At 33.9% G+C, this 24,336-nt stretch overlaps 2 protein-coding genes across 12 annotated transcripts; both read left to right on the top strand.

Moving 5' to 3' along the window:
• Positions 1–1,495: 1,495 nt before the first annotated feature.
• LOC112770726 (cellulose synthase A catalytic subunit 3 [UDP-forming]) lies at positions 1,496–10,407 on the top strand. Of its 8 annotated transcripts, none has more exons than XM_025815106.3 (17): positions 1,496–1,873; positions 1,967–2,048; positions 2,340–2,385; positions 2,795–3,003; positions 3,211–3,406; positions 4,263–4,483; positions 4,570–4,687; positions 4,783–4,960; positions 5,140–5,406; positions 5,519–5,864; positions 5,987–6,124; positions 6,583–6,708; positions 6,803–7,015; positions 7,136–7,400; positions 7,857–8,059; positions 8,748–9,098; positions 9,600–10,407. In XM_025815106.3, the coding sequence occupies exons 4-17, from the start codon at positions 2,980–2,982 to the stop codon at positions 10,182–10,184; spliced, it is 3,231 nt and encodes a 1,076-aa protein (XP_025670891.1). In that variant the 5' UTR covers positions 1,496–1,873; positions 1,967–2,048; positions 2,340–2,385; positions 2,795–2,979; the 3' UTR covers positions 10,185–10,407. The 8 variants fall into 8 exon arrangements, with proteins under 8 accessions (XP_025670891.1, XP_025670896.1, XP_025670900.1 ...); XM_025815111.3 differs by having other exon boundaries at positions 1,566–1,867; XM_025815108.3 differs by having other exon boundaries at positions 1,612–1,873; positions 1,967–2,052.
• A 9,227-nt stretch (positions 10,408–19,634) lies between these two features.
• Positions 19,635–22,393, top strand: LOC112771061 (senescence-associated carboxylesterase 101). Of its 4 annotated transcripts, none has more exons than XM_025815646.3 (4): positions 19,635–19,879; positions 19,971–20,307; positions 20,618–21,157; positions 21,267–22,393. In XM_025815646.3, the coding sequence occupies exons 1-4, from the start codon at positions 19,863–19,865 to the stop codon at positions 22,134–22,136; spliced, it is 1,764 nt and encodes a 587-aa protein (XP_025671431.1). In that variant the 5' UTR covers positions 19,635–19,862; the 3' UTR covers positions 22,137–22,393. The 4 variants fall into 4 exon arrangements, with proteins under 4 accessions (XP_025671431.1, XP_025671429.1, XP_025671430.1 ...); XM_025815644.3 differs by having other exon boundaries at positions 19,659–19,879; positions 20,612–21,157; XM_025815645.3 differs by having other exon boundaries at positions 19,659–19,879; positions 20,612–21,157; positions 21,270–22,393.
• Positions 22,394–24,336: the final 1,943 nt, after the last annotated feature.

A 24,336-nucleotide genomic window follows, 5' to 3' on the forward strand; every position in this document is an offset into this window, starting at 1 on the left:
CTGAGCGTCTCACATCCGACCGTTCGGGTCGGGTGGTGCCCGGGTCGAGCCGGCCCTGAAATGGTTTAGGTCAGGCCGTAACACCTCTAATGTTGTATTTTTTTCTTCTTCTTGTTTTTCTTACTTCTTTCTTTCTTTTAGTTAAATGAATGTACGTTCATCCTCTTCCAAGTAATTTTATAGCATTATGTGTTTCTTCTTCTTCTTTGTTTGATTTTTTTGTTTTTATTCTTGTTAAGAGAGTAAAATAAGAAGAAACATGAGAAGGTAAAAGAAAAAGAAAAAGATGAATAAGAAAAAGAAGAAGAAGAAGATGGTGATGATGATGAAAAAAAAAGAAGAAGCAGCAGAATATGAGGAGAAGGAAGATGAATAGTTTTGAATTATACATAACTTATCAAAATAAAAATACACCAAAATATCTTCGTTTTACACCCAAATATTTTCGTTTTATACCCAAATTTGCTGCAAATACAAAAATGAGTTATGCTACGTGTACCCTAAAATCAGCCACCAAAGTCAGCTATCAGTATAAAATACATACTGGAATACAAATATACATTGAAAATAAATTAAAGGACATATGTATTTATACACAAATACATTGGTGGCTGATTTTAGTGTACAAATAGCATTTTTGTACAGAAAAAAGTTTCCTCTAATGCTGCATTTTTTTTGTTCTTCTTCTTTTCCTTATTTCTTTCTTTCTTTTAGTTAAATGAATGTAAGTTCATGATATTTCAAGTAAATTTGTAGCATTATGTGTTTCTTCTTCTTTGTTTGTTTTTTTTTATTTTTGTTAAGAGAGTAAAACAAGAAGAAACTTGAGAAGGTAAAACAAAAAGGAAAAGATGAATACGAAAAAAAGAAGAAAAAGATGGTGACGATGATGGAAAAAAAAGCAGCAGCAGAAGATGAGGAGGAGAAAGAGGAAGAGTCTTGAATTATACAGAACTTATCAGAATAAAAATACACCCAAATATCTTCGTTTTACACCCAAATATCTTCGTGTTATACCCAAATTTGCTGCAAATACAGTAAAATGTTTCCTCTAATGCTGCATTTTTGTCTTCTGAATTGAACCACATCTCAGCCACTTGATTGAATTATTAATTATATTCAACAATGAGATAACTGATGATAGAGGAGAAAGAGAAAAAGAAAGGAAGAAAAGAAAATCCAATGAAAAAAGAAGGAGGAAGAGGAGAAGGAGAAAGAGGTGATGTTGATGACGACGATAACGAAAAAAAAATAATGAAGAATTAAACATTAAAAATAATTTTAAAAAAATTTTAAAAACATTTGAGATAAAAAATACTTTATTGAATATATAAAGAGGACATTGGTGTATTTAATTTTTCTTTAAGCTTTAGGGAAAACAAATAAATTTTGTGTTATTTATTTATTTATTTATGTAAAAACTAAAAAGTCCAAAATAAATGTAATTTTTGGTTTTATTAAATTGTACTCTGTATCACGTCACATTGGATACAGTCAGGTAACGTTAACATTGTCCCAAGCATCGTCACTCACTTGGTCAATCCACACTTCCAAAAATTCCCAACAACGAGACAACCCCTTTAATACAAAATAAAAAAAATTGTTCCTTTTGTCATAAACTCAGATAAATAATTATTTATAAATTATTAAATTCCATAAAATCTCACTGGTACTAGTAGCAATAATTTATTCCACTCGGTTTTAAGGATAACATTTTGTTTAATGCTTAGATCTTTTGTTCTTACGGAATCATTGTTGGAGGATAAATGTTTGAGTATTTGATACACAAAGCTAAGAACCCTTGTGAATTGTGATTATCTTTTCTTCAGCCATAACAAGTGTGTCTCTTTCTATGGCGCGTGAAAAGGTGTCGGTAGGTTTTGTACTAATTGCATTGTCGCTTTCGTTTGCTTTAAGTCTTAAGCGTTTTTAATTCATTATTATCATTATTGTTATTCATTCACAGCTATAACACAATTTGGCACACTGAAAAGCGTTGCTTCAAGCTTTTGTGGCTATGAAGAGAGATAAATAGATAGAGATACACTGTGAGTAAGGGAGTTCTTCATTGCTTCTCTCTCTTCTTCTTTTTTTTTTCTTTGAAAAGTGTTTTTGTTCCTCATTTGTTTGTGTGTTTCTGTTCAGTTCTGATTCTGACATTTGTGTTTTTCATTTTTCTCGCTGTTGATGGTTCCTGATTTTGTGCCGTTCTCTTTCTCTTTCCTCCTTTGTGAACTGTTGAGTGGGGTTTTTGTTGTTTTGGGGTTTATTTGGGTTAATTGTACAAGAAATTCGTCTAGGTTTTGTTCAAATTCTGAGTGATCTACCCCTGTTTTCAGTGGAAACTCGTGGAAGAAGAAGAGTGCTTTTATTTGATTTTTTATGGTAAGTTTTCTCATAACGGATTTTGCAATTTCAGTGTGAGAAAGGTGAGAAATGTGTAATTGTTTTCTGTTCCTAAATCCTAAGTTTCTAACAAAAACCAAGGTTGAGATTTCTGTTAACTGTTGATCATTTGATCATTCTTGTTTATCAAGGGAAAAAGAAAAACCATTATTTATTTATTAATTTTTTGTTTGTGCGGAAAGTTCTTTGATATCTCATTCATACACAGGGAAGATTCCACTTTTTAAAGAGAGGGGAAAAAACGTAGAAAGAAGAAGAAAAAACGAAACACAGAATTTAAGAGCCAAAAGTTTCTTTTTCTCACTTTATAAACTGTTGAAAGTATTTTATATGAATACTTTTTTGGAGCTAGCTTTTTTCTATTCTAATAGCTTAAATGTTTCTACAGAAAAAAAAGGAGCATATTCTGCTGTAGGAGTGGATCAAAAGAGAGGAATATTTACAATTGATCTTCTAAGCTATCAGTAGAAAGTTCAGAAAATCTATTAAGTAATGTGTGTGTACCTTAAGCTTGAACAAAGCATTTGATCCCTTATTGACATCATCTTGGAAGAGCTTTCGTGAAGAGTTCCTATGGAGTCAGAAGGAGAAGCAGGGGTGGGTAATTGTTACCTCAGACATCTTATATTTTTTCCCACTTATTTTGGTGCAACTATTAGTTATTGAATGATATTTTATTACATGTTATTATGAGTCCAACTATTTTAACACTTTAAGTTGTTTTCTTGCAGTGCAATTATTGGTGATCGAATGATATTTGATTAAATAACATTTTAATTATGTCTGGTTTTTGGTATTACTCAGGCAAAGCCAATTACAGCTTTGGGTGCGCAAGTGTGCCAAATTTGTGGTGATAATGTTGGGAAGACTGTGGATGGCGAATCATTTGTCGCATGCGGTGTTTGTGCGTTCCCTGTGTGCAGGCCTTGTTACGAGTATGAAAGGAAGGATGGGAACCAGTGCTGCCCCCAGTGCAAAACTCGCTACAAGAGGCACAAAGGTGAAAAATGAAATCTCCATTGTGCTACCTATTGTATGTGTTAATTCTCACCATTCTTCATTCATATGTCGCAACTGTGCAAAAGATTTTTAGCATAGCAAGCTGCTTAAATCTTCAACAAATTAAACAAATGGGTGGCATTGCACTCATGTTAAAGTCAGGTCTAGCCTTACATTCAGTGTACAGCACATTATCTTTTATTATTTTATTTATAAAAATGTCTTCCCCAAATACTGATGGCTTGCGTAGCCATGCTATGCTCCCTTCGATGTCAACGTTCCTAACAAATTTCTTTCTTTATTATGATAATAATGTCCTACCTTGTAGCAAAAGAAACTTTTATACTTAAAAAGATATGCAGTATGCTTGGAAGCAATTTGAATAGTAGACCACTTTCAAGTGAACCAGATGCAATAATATATCTTTTCTGCTATTGGATAGGGTTTATCCATGTCCTGCATAGACTAGCTCTAGACTAAACAAAATCTGCTAACTGGATGGAAGTTTCTAGAATATTTCATTTATACCATGAAGGTTTGAACTATAATGGGGATTTCCTTGGCCCTTGAGTAATAGTGGCTGTTTTTCCCTTACCTATTTGACATGCATCTGTGTTTTGTTTTATGTGAAAGGGTTCAGCAGGGTTTTGAATTAACTGGATTTGTAGTGATTAACTTATTCTGCTTGTTGCTTCCGTGTAGTGCAACTGTAATCTGCATTAAAGTATCACAAAACAGCTGCATTGAATTTTGTTTCTTGCTCCAGTGCCTCCAAAGTGCAAAATCCTTTCATTTTCATTAGTACCTCTACTTTTGACTCTAATTGGTAATCTTACCTCTTATTTAATTGATTACAGGAAGCCCTGCCATTCTTGGAGACAGGGAAGAGGATGTTGGTGCTGATGATGTTTCTAGTGACTTCAATTATGATTCAGAAAATCAAAACCAAAAGACAAAGATTTCAGAGCGCATGTTGAGCTGGCACATGACATATGGCCGGGGAGCAGAGGCTGGTGCTCCAAATTATGATAAGGAAGTTTCTCACAACCACATTCCCTTGCTGACCAGCGGACAAGAGGTGTTTATCTTGCTACATTTCTTTTGTTTCCATCTCTACCCATTCCACACTGAAAACAAATTATCCACTTACTCGTTCAATTTCAGGTCTCTGGTGAGTTATCCGCAGCTTCACCTGAGAGGCTCTCGATGGCATCTCCTGGAGTTGGTGGTGGGAAGCGTACTATCCATCATACTCCATATTCATCAGATGTTAATCAATCTCGTATATCTCTTTCCCTTTCTGATAAACTGTAATTGTTATTGTTCATTATCTTGCTGTCTTATAGTGATTTGTGGTGCATGGATATTATTTTGCAGCAAATATTAGGGGTGGGGATCCAGGGTTGGGCAATGTAGCTTGGAAAGAAAGAGTTGATGGCTGGAAGATGAAGCAAGAAAAGAATGTTGTTCCAATGAGCACAGGCCAAGCTGCTTCTGAAAGAGGAGCCGGAGATATTGATGCTAGTACTGATGTGCTTGTTGATGATTCCTTGTTGTAAGTGTTTCATTTATAATTTTTTGAGGGCCAAATGGTAGTTCACTCTAAGAATTTCATATTTTAATATGCAGTATGACAATTAACATAAGGATGGTTTGGTAATCAACTGATATGTAATTATCTGTGCCATTCAATCTTGTCTATTGTATGTGAGATAAATTTTCTTTGTTATGAAGGAATGATGAAGCTCGGCAACCACTTTCAAGGAAGGTTTCGATTCCGTCGTCTAGGATTAATCCATATCGTATGGTCATCATTCTTCGGTTGGTCATCCTCTGCATGTTCTTGCACTACCGTATAACAAACCCAGTGCCCAATGCATTTGCATTGTGGTTAATATCAGTTATATGTGAGATTTGGTTTGCTATATCATGGATATTGGATCAATTCCCTAAGTGGCTTCCTGTAAACCGTGAAACATATCTTGATAGGCTTGCGCTAAGGTAGGTCCTTCCTAGACTTAAGCGTAATGTATTTATCGTACAAATACATTGCGTTTAGTGTTTATTTTTTCAATTTGAGATTCTTCTAACCAAGAATCCATGTGAGTTGCAGATATGACAGAGAAGGAGAACCGTCTCAGCTAGCAGCTGTTGACATTTTTGTCAGTACTGTCGACCCCTTAAAGGAGCCTCCACTGGTTACTGCCAATACTATATTGTCAATTCTTGCAGTTGACTACCCAGTGGATAAGGTCTCATGCTATCTGTCTGATGATGGTGCTGCTATGTTGACATTTGAAGCACTTGCCGAGACATCAGAATTTGCAAGGAAATGGGTTCCTTTCTGCAAGAAGTATAACATTGAACCCCGTGCACCTGAGTGGTACTTTGCACAGAAGATTGACTACTTGAAAGATAAGGTTCAGCCATCATTTGTCAAGGATCGCAGAGCAATGAAGGTTAGTGTGTGCCTCGTATAATTGACTTATTCGCTGTCTTGGTTTGTATGTGATCTACTTGCATGAGAGTTGCGTTGTGGAAGAGCATCTTTTAATTTTACTTTCCTGTTCTGTTTCCACAGAGAGAATACGAAGAATTTAAAGTTCGCATCAATGGACTTGTTTCAAAGGCACAGAAAGTTCCCGAAGAAGGATGGGTGATGCAAGATGGCACGCCATGGCCTGGAAATAACACAAGAGACCATCCTGGAATGATCCAGGTAGTTTTCATATTTATTTATTGGCCAGTTGAGTTTTTGTTATGAAGATGACTTTCTTCAAAACTAATGCTTTTTTTTTTATTAGTTTTGGAGTTATTTTGGGGTTATTGTCTATGCCAATGGAATAGATGATGAAGTTATGAGCATGCAATTGTTCTAAATATTGTACATGTGACTTGTATATGACTATCTGTATTTCTAACTTACTATAGTGTATTACTTGTGAGTAGAGATGGATTCAAGTGCAAGGTATTGAGGGCATGTGCCCAACTACGATTTGGGGATTTATTTAGTAGTACATGAATTCATGCATATTTTGCCCCATTATCTTGTTATGTTTTCCTGCACTAAAATGGAAATCATGTAATATGTATATGTATTATATTTGCCCGTATTACCAAAACCTTTTGGGTCCATGTGAGCAAGATGTTCACCAAAATTGAATTCTGTATCTGCAGGTTTTCTTGGGTCAAAGCGGAGGACTCGACTCTGAAGGTAATGAACTTCCAAGATTAGTCTATGTTTCTCGTGAAAAGCGTCCAGGGTTTCAACATCACAAAAAGGCCGGTGCAATGAATGCCTTGGTGAGTGGTTTACAACAGAAAATTGGGAAGTTACATTATCTACTCCCATGTTCTTTTCTAATCTCACTGGTAGTAATTATTATTGCCTGTGCAGGTTCGGGTTTCTGCTGTCCTAACTAATGGACCTTTCTTAATGAATCTCGATTGTGATCACTACATAAACAACAGCAAGGCCTTGAGGGAAGCTATGTGCTTTATGATGGATCCCAATCTGGGGAAATATGTTTGCTATGTACAGTTTCCACAGAGGTTTGATGGTATTGATAGGAATGATCGATATGCCAATCGTAACACTGTTTTCTTCGATGTAGGTGTCTTCTTCATACTGTTTGATTTTCTAATAATGCTATTACTTCTTGTCTTGTGTCATCCTTGTGCTTTACATATATATGAGTATATGATTGACTAACTTAAAAGTTCTAAATAGATAAACTTGAGAGGTTTGGATGGAATCCAAGGTCCTGTATATGTGGGTACGGGATGTGTCTTTAACCGGACAGCTTTATATGGTTATGAACCGCCTCTTAAACCGAAGCATAAAAAGCCTGGGTTGCTATCTTCTCTCTGTGGTGGAAGGCGAAAGAAGAGTTCTAAATCTAGTAAGAATGGATCAGACAAGAAAAAATCTAGCAAGCATGCTGATCCAACTGTGCCCATCTTCAGTCTAGAGGATATTGAAGAAGGAGTAGAAGGTAGGCCTGTTGTGCTTTTGTTCTGCCTACATTAACATTGATGGGTATACCACATAGCTGTACGGAGATTGTAATGTCCAGAGGTTCTATTGGTTTCTGATATCTTTTTTAGTGTTTTCTGTTTTCAGAATCTTACAAAGAAAAAAGTGAAAATAGAATTTTAGAATTTATTATTTTCGTTGTTTACACTTTTTCTTCATAAAATCATGAAACTGAAAAACTCTAAACTTGAAAGCAGGAACCAAATAGGTCCTTCGTTTTCATTACATCGTTATCAGTGTTAGAGATCTGCTACCTATGATATCTTAAATTGATTAGCCCATCTGGAAACTGTGCTACACTCCACATAATCTAAAGAGATGTTGTAGGGCATGATTTCACCCAGCTTTCAACTAATTAGACCTATTGTTTGTCCTATCATTTGTTATTTATTTCTTTATTTCTTTTCTATTTCAGGAACTGGATTTGATGATGAGAAAACTCTACTTATGTCACAAGTGAGCCTTGAGAAAAGGTTTGGTCAATCTGCTGTTTTTGTTGCCTCCACTCTTATGGAGAATGGTGGCGTGCCTCAGTCAGCTACTCCAGAAACTCTTCTTAAGGAGGCAATTCATGTTATCAGCTGCGGTTATGAGGACAAAACTGAATGGGGAGCTGAGGTATGATGTTATCATATGTTCTAATGCTATTTGATGTACATTCGGGGACTACATTTAACTTTAAAGTAGGTTAAGAGTTTACAAAAAGACTTCCAAATGGATCAATTTCTGTTTGAGCCGGTTGTTGAATGAGTTGGTCTTTGTTGAATTGAACTATGGAGTGGGGTGTCTGTTCCTTAATTTCTCCTTGTCATTCTTTGGAGTTTTAGGGTGGAGCTTTAGAACCTTTGCTCTTATTAATTTATCCAATGAAAGATATGAAGTATTTTTAGCATATCTAAGTGGTTACATTAGGTACCTACTAGACCACTCATTGGGCAAGACCCTCCATTGGGAAGCCCTTTCCCAAAAATCCCCTAGGCTGAGTCACTCTTCACTATTGTAAGAGTGGCGTTTCATAAGAAATTGAAGAATGAATTACAGTGTAAGAGACATTTCATGTTATCTTTTGAGCTTGGAATCTCGTGTGAATATTGGATCCATTGCCAAAAGCTGACTTATTAACTGGATAGCTGATTTAAGAAGCATATGACAGGCTTAATATATGTCTCAACCTTTTTTAATTTATAGGCATTTTCTTTGTTGAATATGTACACACCGAAAAGAAAAAGAAGAGAAAAAGAGGGGGGGGGGGTTGAGGCACAGAGAGAGCATCAATTATACTCACTATCTTCTTTCTGTTCCACAGATAGGATGGATATATGGTTCTGTCACAGAAGATATTCTTACTGGATTTAAGATGCATGCTCGTGGTTGGCGGTCTGTGTACTGCATGCCTAAGCGCCCGGCATTTAAAGGTTCTGCTCCAATCAATCTTTCGGATCGTCTGAACCAAGTGCTTCGATGGGCTTTAGGTTCTGTGGAAATTCTTCTAAGTCGGCACTGCCCCATCTGGTATGGTTATGGTGGAAGGCTCAAGTGGCTCGAGAGGTTTGCGTATGTGAACACAACAATCTATCCAATCACAGCCATTCCCCTTCTCATGTATTGTACCTTACCTGCCGTCTGTTTGTTGACCAACAAGTTCATTATTCCCCAGGTGTGTTATTTCTTCTTAAACATAATATTGTTATAGTAGGGTGAACACCAATTTGACCTCCCAAAAGATCAAAATGTTGATAAATAAGTCCTTAAAAGATGTTTTATTAGTCAATGCTACCCCAATGATGAATTCTGTTGTTTTTTTAAGTTATATCTAAAGAATGCATTTTTGAGCATTGTCAATCAGATATGTCAGAGACTGATTTGTTAGCACCTTTTTCTTTTGAAAAGAACAAACGCCATTAAAGATTTTATCAGTACTGATAAGTTTTTAGAAACAGTACTTATTTCTGTTACAGTACTAACCAAACAATCACTTGACTTGTTTCTCCTAGAAATCACATTGTTTGGTTTGTAACTGGTGTCTAAAGCCTTTCTGAATTGACCTTCCTATGCAAAACACTACTATATTCTGAATGCTGTTTTATTATTGTATCACAGAGTATCATGTGGTCTTGTGCAACATAATGGTCTAATTTATTCTATCTTGTTTTTGCAGATCAGTAACATTGCAAGTTTATGGTTTATTTCTCTCTTCCTTTCCATCTTTGCAACCGGAATTCTCGAGATGAGGTGGAGTGGAGTAGGAATCGACGAGTGGTGGAGGAACGAACAATTTTGGGTCATCGGTGGTGTTTCATCTCATCTTTTTGCTGTGCTCCAAGGCTTACTCAAAGTGCTGGCTGGTATTGACCCCAACTTCACCGTTACCTCCAAGGCATCAGACGACGACGGGGACTTCGCTGAACTCTACATGTTCAAATGGACAACACTTCTCATTCCGCCGACAACGCTTCTCATAGTGAACTTGGTTGGCGTCGTAGCTGGCATCTCCTACGCCATCAACAGTGGTTACCAATCATGGGGTCCCCTCTTTGGTAAACTCTTCTTTGCATTCTGGGTGATCATCCATTTGTACCCTTTCCTCAAAGGTCTCATGGGTCGCCAGAATCGAACGCCGACCATTGTGGTGGTTTGGTCCATTCTTCTTGCATCCATTTTTTCTCTTTTATGGGTGAGAGTTGATCCATTCACCACAAGAGTCACTGGTCCTGATGCTGAGATATGTGGCATAAACTGCTAGACCAAAAAACATAGCCTGCTTGATGGGAATGTGTAGGAATGTAATTATTACTCTGTAGATTTTATATGTTTATGTATGTTTGTGCAGTTTATATCTATATGTAAGAAATCCGAGTTAGTACTAAGCTGGGGAAGGTTGTTATTTTGCTTGTAATAGTAACCTACTCACCTCTTTTCTGGAGAAGCATATATATAAAGGTATTCAGATATGATGGTTTTTAAAATTTTTTCCGCTCAATCTCATATACAGTGAATTCAAGAGGGAGCGGGGTTTGTTTTAAGGGTAAGAATGGGTGCACGCAGTTCAAAAATGGCCAATGAGTTGAGAGAACTAGAGATAAAATTACTTATCGTATTGTTTCATTCAAAGATTTTCCAAAATGCACATCAGAAATTAGCCATTTATTAGTTATTTGTATAGATACACAGAAGGATATCCTATTCATATTTAAGTTTAATATAACCATTCAATAATAAATGGATTATAATTTATTAGTGGCTGACAAAATGAGTCAAGTCTGTTGGATTGGTTCATTTATATGTTTACTGGTTTCAATCTTGTGGATTAAACAGGCTGATCTACTATACAGACAGATTAGCCGTTTAACTCTCTTAAATTTTTTCTCATTTTATTTTCATTTGTGGATTAAATAGGCACTCTAACAGGAAAGTTCATGGAGGTGGTGGATACCATGACAAGGAGGAAGATTAACATTATGTGCTTACAAGAAACGAAATGGGTTGGTGCAAAGGCTAGGGAGTTGGATACTTCTGGTTTCAAACTTTGGTATACATGAAAGGTGAAGAATAGGAATGGGGTTGGAATAATTGTGGATAAGCAGTGGAAGAAGGACGTAGTGGATGTCAAGAGGGTGGGAGATCGGATCATCTCTATCAAACTTGTGATAGAGGGAGGTGCTTTCCATGTGATTAGCGCCTATGCACCGCAAGTGGGTTCGGACGAACAACACAAGATAAGGTTTTGGGAGGATATAGAGAGTTTGGTTCAAGACATACCTTTGGGAGATAAGATTTTCTTAGGAGGAGATTTAAATGACCATGTTGGGAGAGAAGTGACTGGATATGGGAGTATTCACGGAGGCCATGGTTTCGGGGTGATCAATGCCGATGGTAAAACTATTTTGGACTTTTCCTCAACTTTTGATCTTCTCATCGCAAATACATGTTTTAAAAAGAGAGACGAACATCTTATAACCTATAAGAGTGGCATGACAAGCTCTCAAATCGACTTCTTCTTGTTGAGGAGAGTCGACCGAAAATTTTGCATTAACTGTAAAATTATCCCGAGAGAGAGTTTGACAACACAACATAGGGTGCTCGTCATGGATTTTCGCGTTGAGAAAAAGTTGAGGAAAAGACATCATACGAAGAACCCAAGGACGAGGTGGTGGCGGATGAAAGGTGAGGAACAAAGAAGCTTCCTAAGACGGGTAGGAGAAGAGGCAAAGTGGGATGGGAATGGAAGCGCGGAAGAGATGTGGAGGGAGATGGCAGAAGTTATTAGAAGAACAGCAAAAGAAAGTTTTGGTGAATCTAAAGGAATAGGGCCAAGAGACAAGGAGTCCTGGTGGTGGAATGCGAGTATACAAGAAAAGATAAAGATAAAAAGGGAATGCTTTAAAGAGTGGTCTTTATGCCGCAATATAGATAACTGGGAAAAGTATAAGGCGGCTAAGAAATAAACAAAAGTGGCTGTAAGTGAAGCAAGAACAAGAGCATATGAGGGTCTCTACCAGTCTTTGGGCACGAAAGAAGGAGAAAAAGGTATATATAGATGTTAGGATTTGGTTGAATTAGTCCCACATTGCTTAGGATAGCAAATGGAGTGGGTGGCCTAGGCTATAAATATGAGGCTAAGTTCTCCATTTGTTTTTGCACCAGTCAGAAACACTTTAAGCTTATATCTGATTTTTCTTTTCCTCTGTACTCTTTGATTAGAGAGTGTTGTGAAGTGTAGTTAGATATTTGCTTTGAGAGAGTGTGGGTGTACTGGGGTGCCGGTGTTAGAGAGAAAGAAGTCTATGTGTTGTAACAATTTTCACATAGTGATATTCTCTGGTTGTCATTTGACAACGGCCGTGGTTTTTTCTCCGGTAATTGGAGTTTCCACGTTAAATTCTTGTGTTGTGATTGTATCTATTTTATTTCTCTGTCAAAGGTGTTTTCTCAAGGGGAATGGTGTCTTATTCCCAACAAGTGGTATCAGAGCTTCGGTTTGGTGGGATTTATTCTTAGTATGCTCTGTGGCTGCAGCTTAGTCTGACCTTCCACATCAGAAAAGAATTTTGTCCTGTGGCTTGAGGTTGATCTTTGGTTGCTGTTGTTGTTGCTGGAAGGCAGTGTGACACTGTGAGAGTGCAGTTTGGAAAGGTTCTGGCTAAGGAAAGACTTGGTATTTAAGTGTGTCCATTGTGACCCACATCTCTTTCCTGGGAACTCTTCCTAGTACACGGTCTACAGTTGAGTTATACTATTCCAGTATACGGTTGCAACAATGTCAGGATATTCAAGTGCTGTGAAGTTTGAAATAGAGAAATTTGATGGAAGAATCAATTTTGGCTTGTGGCAAATACAAGTCAAGGATGTGTTGATACAATCAGGTTTGCACAAGCCGTTGAAGGAGAAGATCTCTGGTTGCTCTCTCTATGAGAGAAGATGATGTTCTCTAGAAGACAAGAAGTATCCTCATGGTATTACCGCACTGCCATGGATAAGGATGAGTTGTGGCAATCGGGTCCACAATTGCACACGGGCATTGGTTGGCGTTGAGATGCAAGGTGTGTGGCGGAGTTAGGTCGATGGCTGAAGAACTTCCAGGAAAAGCCAATTTGGAAGTTGCACCATGAATTTTCAGCAAGGTTTCGATCTGTACCAAGGCGAAATGCTTGGAGTGGTCTAATTCCAAGTGAGTATACTTTCATGGTGGAGTATGATAGTTCTCTGAACTATGATTGTCGGTATAGACAATGGCAGCAAAGAATTGTCGGTGTTGATAATGGAAGCTGAAGATGTGTGACTATTTCAATCAAGGTGGAGATTGTTAGGATTTGGTTGAATTAGTCTCACATTGCTTAGGATAGCAAATGGAGTGGGTGGCCTAGGCTATAAATATGAGGCTAAGTTCTCCATTTGTTTTTGCACCAGTCAGAAACACTTTAAGCTTATATCTGATTTTTCTTTTCCTCTATACTCTTTGATTAGAGAGTGTTGTGAAGTGTAGTTAGATATTTGCTTTGAGAGAGTGTGGGTGTACTGGGGTGCCGGTGTTAGAGAGAAAGAAGTCTATGTGTTATAACAATTTTCACATAGTGATATTCTCTGGTTGTCATTTGATAACGGCCGTGATTTTTTCTCCGGTAATTGGAGTTTTCACGTTAAATTCTTGTGTTGTGATTGTATCTATTTTATTTCTCTGTCAAAGGTGTTTTCTCAAGGGGGAATGGTGTCTTATTCCCAACAATAGAATCGCAAAGAGCCGAGAAAGAGAACGAGAGATTTGGATCAGGTTAAGTGCATAAAGGATAAGGATGGAGAGATGTTGGTTCAAGAGGAGAAGATTAATGAAAGGTGGAAGAACTACTTCTACGAGTTATTTAGTGAGGGACAGAAGACTCTTCCGAGTCTTGGTCGATTATGCAAAAGGGAAGAAGACCAAAACTTTGACTACTATCGAAGGATTCGAGACTTCGAGGTAAAAGAGGCTCTAAAGCAGATGAAAAATGGTAGGGCAGTAGGACCTAATAATATCCCGATTGAGGTTTGGAAAGGTCTTGGAGAAAAAGGCATCAACTGGTTAACCAAGCTTTTTAATCAGATTTTAAGGTCAAAGAAGATGCATGATGAGTGGAGAAAGAGCACATTGGTATCTATCTACAAGAATAAGAGGGATATACAAAGTTGCGAAAACTATAAAAGGATTAAGCTTATAAGTCATACTATGAAGTTATGGGAAAGGGTGATAGAACGGAGGTTGAGAAAAGAGACACAAGTAACAGAGAACCAATTTGGATTTATGCCAGGCAGATCTACCACTGAAGCGATATACCTATTAAGAAGGATGATGGAGAGGTATCGTAGTAATAAAAGGGATCTACATATGGTGTTTATTGATTTGGAAAAAGCGTATGATAGGGTACCAAGGGAGGTCTTAGGGAAGGTTTTAGAAGAGAGGAGAGTAAGGATCGCATATATTCGGGCAATTAAAGACATTTATGATGGGGCCACAACTAGTGTGAAGACTCAAGGTGGTGTGACAGAGGAATTTCCTATTGGTATAGGATTACACCAGGGATCATCCTTAAGTCCATACCTTTTCACATTAGTCTTGGAAGTACTCACAGAACACATTCAAGAGCCTGTGCCATGGTGCATGCTTTTTGCCGATGATATCGTCCTTATGGGAGAGTCAAGGGAAGACCTAAATAAGAAGTTGGAGTTATGGAGAGAAGCTCTAGAAGTGTATGATCTGCGCATAAGCCGTAGCAAGACGGAATATATGGAATGTAAATTCAGTCTGAGAAGGGAAAACCCCAATATAGAGGTGAAGATTGGAAAAAACATCCTACGAAAAGTTAAAAGTTTTAAGTATCTTGGGTGCATCATACAGGATAATGGAGAGATTGAACATGATGTAAATCATAGGATCCAAGCAGGTTGGTCAAAATGGCGGAGTGCATCTGGTTTTATATGCGACAAAAAAGTGCCTTTAAAACTTAAAGGTAAATTCTATCGCACCGCTATAAGACCGGCTATGCTGTATGGTACAGAGTGTTGGGCGGCTAAAGGGGACCACGAACATAAGCTGAGTGTGGCAGAGATGAAGATGTTGAGATGGATGAGTGGTCATACGCGATTGGATAAAATAAGGAATGAAGATATAAGGGAGAGAGTTGGAGTAGCACCCATTGTGGAAAAGATGGTTGAATCGCGTCTCAGGTGGTTTGGACATGTGAGAAGAAGACCGATAAAACATCCAGTCAGGAGGGTGGATGAGATGGAAGATGGACAAATGGCGAAAGGCAGAGGAAGACCTAAGAAGACCATTCATGAGGTGGTCAAACGAGATCTACATGTAAACGGTCTCTCTGTAGACATGATACATGACAGAGCACAATGACGTTGTTTGATTCATGTAGCCGACCCCACTTAGTGGGACAAAGCTTTGTTGTTGTTGTTGTTGAAAGTTTTTTACAATCTAATCCAAAGCTAATATTTTAATTCAAAAATTGATTAATTTTAATTAAAATTGTTTATTTAGATTGAAAAATAAAAACAAATAGACTAGTCCGTTTAGTCTGTCCGACATATCTTAAATGTGTTCAATTTCATTTTAAAGGTCCATATATATTTTGATATAAAGACCTAAATGGACGAGTCTAAATCAACATAATCAATCCGTTTAATTGTCATTTTAGGCAATTATTTTATATTTTTTAAAGTTCATTTGTTTTAAGCATTTTTATTTATATATATTTTTAATATATAGTTTTTATTAAAAGAAATGTTAACAATTAACACTTTTTATTGATATTAACTAATATTTTTAATCAATATCTTATATTTACTGTTAAAAATTAGAATTTAATATTTAAACTTTAGAATTTAAAATTTAATATTTAAAATATAAAAAAATATAGAATATAAATTAATTATTAATTAAAATAATAAATTTTATTGGTGAAATACTATTGTTGTTTCGTTAATAACGATGAATACGTATGGTCAAGTCAAGTTGTCGTTTTGAGACGTACACCGTGTGGGGTATGTACTGTGTAGGAAAGTAAGAAATAAACAATGCATTCTTCCCTCGAAGAAACCAAGCAATTAACACTTTTACACTCTTTTCGGTCTTCCCGTTCCCTTGGTGTACCTTTGGCACATTTGTGTATAAAAAAGAGTAATTTTGCTAATTTTCGTTCTGTTATTTATCAATTGGAATTGTGATTCTTAATAATTAATTTTGTCAGTTATTTTTGTTAATATTTTTGTTTAGAGTTAACGTATTTTATTTATGTATCATATTAGTTGATGATATATCAAAAAAGTATTTCAAAAGATAAAACGTTTTTGTCATGTTAATAATATGCTGCAGTAAAATAAAATAATTAAATCTTTAAAAATTTTTTAAGAGACATTTAAACTTCAAACTAATTTAAATATAAACCTATAATAAACCATAAAATAGAATCAGTATCCTTAAATTTTAATAAGTTATTGTACTTGTTATTGCACTAATTATTGGTTTTAGTTGGCAGAAGCCTTAGTTTCTTACTTTTTTATGTTGCAGAAATTTTATTTGATGACATGTGTAAGAAATAGTTGGTCTCGAATAATGTTACTTTCACTACTTTAATTGATAGACCATATAAATATGAAGAAGAATTAATGATCAATTAAGACATTAAGCCGAATTTGATCACATACAATGCGCTAATCAATGACATTTGCAAGATCTACGATTTAAAAGAAGCTAAAAAATTTGTGAATGAGATGAATGAAAAATGTTTAAAATCTAATAAGATCACGTTTACAACGCTAATAGATAAATATTGTAAAGATAGAGATATAAAATTTGTATTGGAAATAAAAAAGAAAATAATTGAAAGAGATAAACTTGATGAGAGACTTTTACTGTACTCATAGGAAAAAGAAAGAGAAAAAGGAGCAAGGAATTGAGATTACCGCCAACCAAAACCAGCAACCAGTATAGCAAATACAATGAGTTGTTAAAATTTAGGAATATTTATCCTATTTCATAGTTCATTATGAATTTATGTGTCTACGTTTAAATTGGTTAGGAGTTTAAGTGACTCTTAAATTTTTTTTAATTATCCTATTTTACTGCAGTATTTTGCTGATACGACAAGAGTCGTTTTGTCATTTGAAATGGTTTCTTGACACATTATCAGTTAACGTGACACGTAGATAAAATTCGTTAGTTCTAGACGGAGACATTATCAGAGAATGTCTAGCAAAATTAATCATTAGGGTAGCGTTTGTTTTCGGGGCAGGACACGGAGACATGGACAACACTTGTTTAAAAAATGTTTGGAAGCAGAGACATGGACAGTGGACATATTGTCTCCGAGACAGTTTTTTATACTTTTGTGTCCACTCTTTCACGAAGGACAGTGATGGACACGGGATTTAGAAGAGTGGACACGGACAATTTTATAAATTTTGTTTTCCTTTTTTTCCACTATTACCCCCTTCTTATTTTTTCCATTGCGTTGTTCAGAGATACTTTTTTCTTCCTGTTCTTCCTCTATCTCTTTTTTTCCAAGTACTATCTCCTTTCTGTAGAATTTTTTATTGGGAGTAGTAATTCTTTTCTTTTTATCGTTTTACTTCAATACCATTTTAACCTTATATTATGTTATTTGATTTGTAATAAAAATAATAACAAAAATAATTAATTTTAAAACTTTTGAAAGATAAATATTAGCAAAAGTAAAATTGATCTTTTAAAATGCTAAAAAATAATTTATAAAAATTGCAATTGATTTTATATAATTTAAATAAAAATCAGTTTTTGATAAAGAAAAATCAGTTTTTAAATTAAAAAAAAAGTTTTTTTAAATAGAAATAGATTTTTATATGTAAAAACTAATTGTTTTTTCATGTAAAAATGAATTTTTTTTTTAAAATTAATTTTTTATTTAAAATTAATTTGACTTATTAACTTAAACAAAATTTTTTATTAACCATACTCAAATTTATTTTTTTTTGTTAATCTTAACCATATGTATTCCTACATATTAATAATAAATTTTAAAATAAAATAATTATATTTATAAATTTTATTTTAATATAAATACTAATATATTTTTTTATTAAAATTTTTTGCCTCTTCAAATATTTTTTTCAAGTTTCGTCTGTACTCCTACGTACTCTCATTTTTTATTAAATTAATTTGTATTGATGTAAAAAATTTGGAATTACAGGGCTATTTTAGTCATTTCATATAATATTTTAGTCTTGTCCATGTGTATCCAAACATAATACTAGACATTACATTAGTGTCTTGTCCATCGTATCCAAACACAATACACAAAAGATAATTTTTAGTGTCTCCGTCTTATTGTCTCCGTTTCAGTGTCATGTTCTATCCTGTCTCTAAAAACAAACACAGCCTAGGAGTCGCAATATCATTTTTCAATCGATAAGAAGTGGAAAGAGAGTTAACGAAATAATTAAGGGGTGGGATGGGATTTTAATGTTATTATTTTAAAAAGTAAATATTTAATTTGTTTAACAATAATATACTTAATTAATTTTGTCTGATATTATTTTTAGGGAAGATTAAACAAAAGTATTATTATTCTTAAGTAAAGTTATATGATTAAAATCATAATTTAAGCCTAAAAAAAATAAAATTGTAACATAGTTATGGTCTTTATTTATACAAAATAAAAAATATTTAATTCCATAAAATGAAATACACATGAGTGAAAAATTTGCAGAAAAATAAAAAATATCACTACTATTAAGTATATATGAATAAACTTATAAACATGACAAGGAAAAAGAATAAACTTTTAATGGATTGTTACACAATTCAGGAATCTTATGAATACTACTTAAAGTCGTAAACAGTAAACTCTGTATTATTAAACTATTTGTACATTATTATAAAAAGAAGAAACTAATGTCTTTTCAAACATAATTAGATATATTCTCTCGAATAATATACTCTTTATGTTCTTAATCCAAAACTAAACTCTAATGAATTTCTAATTTTTCTATTAACTGTTATGGGGGAGGATGTGGGGCAAGCATTCTTATTACAATTTTAAAATTTTTTGAGTAATATATGATAATAATATGTATTTATTTTTATTAAATTATTAAATTTGATTCTGTACTAATTTTTATTCAATTTTTAGTATTTAATAGTCAATTTACAAATTTTATATTAGATGTCTATTAGAATGATTATTTTTCAATTTAAATAAAATTTATATATTTTTTTTAAAATTAACTGAAAAAAATATTATTTATCTTTTTTGATATTAGCATCAAATTTTTTCATAGCAACTATATTATTTGAAAGAATTTTTTTAACTATAAATATCAATAAAAATTGACTTCTAATTTTATGAGAAGTAAATTTTTAAATAATTATTTACTAATATATATAAAGAGATATATTTCGATTTTTATTTATTATTAAAAAATTACTCAATTTTTTTAAAATATAAAATATAAATAATAAAATTTTAAATTATATGTTATTATTTAAATTACTATTTTAATATTTTAATTTGTAAATTCGATATTTTAATTTAAAAACTAATCATATTTTATAATAATAAAATATAATTATAACAATAATTATATTATATATAAAATATATATTAAAATATAAAATAAATATTAAAATATATTTATTCATAAACATATAATAATTAATAAATAATGTTATTATATTATATATATTTAACAACTGATCTTTGTCTCAGGCCTCTCTCTCTCTCTCTCTCTCTCTCTGTTGACTTAAAAATTCCTTTCTTAACATTAACAATAATGGCATCATCTACCATGTCTTCTTCCTCTTTCCTTCTAAGAAATTCCCATGGCAGAAACCCTTTGCCCTATATAATTATAATCTACCACCAACACCAACCTCATACCACGTTTTCATTACATAATCTTCATCATGACCCAATTCAATGAGTACTCCTCTTCCCCTTTTTTAATTTATTTTTTTTTTAAAAAATATTTTTGGTTCTCAATAACAATTAACATGATCACTTTGTTATTACAGATTCAGCAGTGGAATTGAGCTTGCATCTTATGTCACAAGCTCTGGTCTTCTCTGCAGATCATGGAACACCATATCATCTTCAAGCATAGCTTCAAACGAGGGACAGAGGCTTTCTTGGAAAGTTCACAAAGAAGAAGATGCTGATTTGAAAATCATAGTGTTTGAGACAACATCACAAGTTAAACTTGATTTGGTTTCGTCTTTAAAGCTCAAGAACCAAAATTTCCTTCATTTTGAATTTCTATGTACCAGAAAGAATCCAGAGTTCCAGCTTAACAAGGATGCATACCACCTGTTCTACGAAAATCTTCAGAGTCTTGATGAGTTGAAATCTCATGTAAGCCTTTTTCCTTTCACTGTTTCTGTTTTTGAAAGAAGGAGCTCAACACCAAAAAGTGGAACTTATTACAAATTAGGAAAAGAAACAAACCAACAAACTAAAGTTTCCTGAAGTTTGATGTGTGGACAAGTCAAGGTTGTTAATTAGTGTAAATTTGAAGTTAGTATATTTTTAGGAGTATGATGTTCTTCATTTTGTTTTTCAATTACTCTTACAGCAATTAGTGAGATGAATTCTGTGTCAAAGATAATACATTGTCTTGTATGTTGTTTTTCCTATGTAAACATTTGTAGCAATTTAGTTGCAGATTACAAGCTCCACTCGATTGATTGTTACTGGACAAGGTCTTGGTGGATCAGTTGCCATTCTCTTTACCCTGTCACTGTTAGACATATTTACTACAGGAAAGAACCGCCCGCTATGCATCACTTTCGGTTCGCCTCTTATTGGCGACATGAACTTGCAAAAGGCCATGTCGCGTAGCACTACCTGGAATTCTTGTTTTCTACAAGTTGTGTCTCACAAAGACCCTCTTCTGAGGATGTTTGTCGGTCCTCATGCTACTCAATACATGCCTTTCGGAACATTTCTCTTTTGTTCGGATGAAAGTTCTACTTGTTTTGAAAACCCTGAGTCCATTTCGGTAGTTCTCAAGGCAATGGCCTCAATTCAGGGTGAAAATCAAGGATTTCAGTCTTCTGATTATGGAAATATAGTGGAGAAGCTATATCAAAAATCAATTTACAAGGACCTATTGGCACGTGGTGTAGACATGACCGGTTGTAGTACGCTACAAGCGAGTATCATTTTGCAGTTATCTGCACTAGGACTCACTCCACAGATGCAGGTAGAATTTGTTATGAGAGTTCCAAGTTAACCTTACTAGATTTTTTTATGTGTAATTAGACTTGTATTTTTTTGAAACTTAGTTTGAACTGATATATTTAATTTGGCAGCAGCAGAAACAATATAACATTGATATCAATAACTTGGTGAGAACTATAGAGATATTGGAAAAGAAATACAATCATCAGAAGAGGACAATATTTGACCCTACCAAGAAATTGAATGTAATGAAGGTAGACATGGTCCAACTTGAATGGTACAAGAAGGATTCTAGAAACCAAAACATAGGGTACTACGACCGCTACAAGAACATGCTCTCAACGAATAAGTTCTCAACAAGTGACCAAGATGTGGTTAATTTCCACAAAAACCTCACAAATTACTGGGAAAAGATGGTTGAAACTGCAGAGCTGAAGCCCCAGAAAGAAGGTGCAGCATTTCGCACGCGTTGGCTCTTCGCCGGGACTAATTATAGGAGAATGGTCGAGCCCCTTGAGATTGCCAACTACTATTATTCAAATGAGGGCTACAAAAAATCTCGGAAAAGCTATTTTGAAACTAGGTCTAAACATTATAAGCAGCTAGAAGAGTGGCTAAAAGAAGGAACAGCAGCAGCAAGCAATTCCAACAGCACAGGAACAAGGAATGTGGAATCCATTTTAACCTTTGATTCTTGCTTTTGGGCCCATGTGGAAGAGGCATTCATTTCATGCAAGGTGGTCAAAGATGTAAAAGTTGATGTCCAACTGAAGGAAAAGGCAAAGAAGAAGTTGCTTGAGTTTGAGGACTATGTTTATGGTTTGCTCAAGAATTATGAAGTGTCATCAGATATTTTCTTGAGGGACAGTAGTTACATGACTTGGTGGAATGAGTATGAGAAAATTGATGGAGCAGTTTCTTATTCAAAACTAGGAAGATTCATGAGCAATGCTAATAATTATAATGTGAAGTATGTCAAGGGAACTTATAATTTCAACTGAAGTACGCCTCTCTAATTAATGCTTTTGGTTAATTAGTCATTAGTGTGATTGAAAGAAAGTGAGAATTGGGTGTTCCAATAAATGTATTGTAAAAAACTCAAAATGTTTAGTTTATTATTGCAAAATTTCTATTTGAGAACCTTAGCCATGTTAGTTCTAGTTCTTGTTTTTATAATTACTTCAGAAACTATTTTTAACAATGAATAGCAGATCTTGACATTTATGATTATTACATAATAAAAATATGAGTTAGAATATACTCGAATCCATATCAATAAGATGATGTCTTTACTTTTATTCTTTCTTGGGTTGTCTTTTGATGTTTCTTGGTTAACTTTTTACCAATTTCGCTATGTTTACATCGTTTATATTAAATATCGTTGTGACATCGGTATTTTCTTAACAACTAAATATATATTTTTTTATGTTGTTAATTAAAAAATAATTTAAGTACATAATTAATTAGTAACAATCATTTTTTTATACAACTGTCAAGAATACTTGGCATGTAAATAGCATTTTTTTTTCTTTTTTTATCTCCTCATAAGTTTCTGTTTTTAGGTGATTTTCTCCTCTTTTTCGTTTCAGTAATAAGTAATAACACAGAAAAATTATTTTGTTGAGCAGAAGTCTTTCGTTTTATTACATTATAGAGCAAACATATCGATACTATTTAATAAGTTAGGTGTTAATGTAGGATAAAATATTCATTTTAATTTTTAATAAAAATTTTGAGTATTTACTTACAACATCATAATTGAAAAAATTTAAAATATTTTTACAATTGTAAGGACTATTGTGATAAGAATGAGAAATGAGTTGGATGCCCATTAATTCTTAGGCGGCTCAGTTTCTCAACGAAAGAATCTTTGATTTTCAATTAATGGAGTGTGGAAAATCAATATTTTGTATGTGTATAAATAGAGGTTTAAGCCTCGGATGATAATACATCAATAACAATAATCTCCTCTCTTTCTATATTGTCTTCTTCTCTTTTCATACGTTGCTAATATATAATAATAGTGAATATATAAATTACTTCTATTATTATAGTGAGATAATTATATTAGTGAATATCAAAACTAGAGTCTTCTATTTACATTTTATTTTATATTATATCTTCTTTATTTATTTATTCTACAACACGTTATCAGCACGAGACTCTGATCAAATTTTAGGAAGACTCCAGGTAACAAATTTTCATTATGTCGAAACTCTCTCATCTTGAATTCAATGCGATTGATATATTTGGAAACAATTGTTTATCATGGATACTAGATGCTAAAATCCATCTTGATTCAATGGATCTTGGAGATACCATTAAGGCTGAAAATAATACATCCTAGAAGGATAAAGCCAAAGCCATGATTTTTCTTCGTCGTCATCTTGACGTATGATTGAAAAATGAATATCTCACATTAAAAGATCCTACAGATCTGTGGAAAGACCTTGAAGAAAGGTACAATCATGTGATACTTCCTCAAGCCTGATATGTTAGAGAAAACTTTTTTAACCTTCCATACCTCAAATGTGCTCCTGCAGTAGCAATATCGAGAAAAATGGTTTAAAAAATATTCTGAGTTAATTTCTTGCTTTCTTGTTGCTAAATGCAACAATGAATTACTTTAAGGAATCATGAAGTGCGCCCAACTGGCGCCGCCCCATTTCTTGAAGTAAATGCGGCAAATTATTACCCCATAAGAGATAAATGGCAAGATTTTGGTAACAAGAAAAATGGAAGGAAGAAGAATTATATTCACAAGAAAGTATCTCACCAGAAGTGGGATAAAAAAAGAAACAATGGGCAAAGTAAATCAATTGAGGATAAATGCTTCCGTTGTGGTGGAAAGGGCCATTGGTCACGTACATGTCGTACCCCGAGGCACCTAGTTGATTTTTATCAAGCATCCTTGAAAAAAGGATGACAAAGAAAAGGAAACAATTTTTGTTTCAAAATATGAAAATTTCACCACTCATTATGATGTATCTAATTTCTTTGAGGATCTTGAAGGAAATATTGGCTATTTGATCAATGATGTGATAGTTTAATATGTGTGTTTGTTAAGTATTCATATGAATAATTTTACTGTGCATGTATTTTTACTCATTTTATTATTATTATTATTATTATTATTATTATTATTATTATTTGTCTTCGAATAAAATGGCAAGAAAATTTAATGAAGATATTTGCCTTGCG

The sequence above is a fragment of the Arachis hypogaea genome, chromosome 18 (assembly GCF_003086295.3).
Source record: "Arachis hypogaea cultivar Tifrunner chromosome 18, arahy.Tifrunner.gnm2.J5K5, whole genome shotgun sequence".
Lineage (NCBI taxonomy): Eukaryota > Viridiplantae > Streptophyta > Magnoliopsida > Fabales > Fabaceae > Arachis > Arachis hypogaea.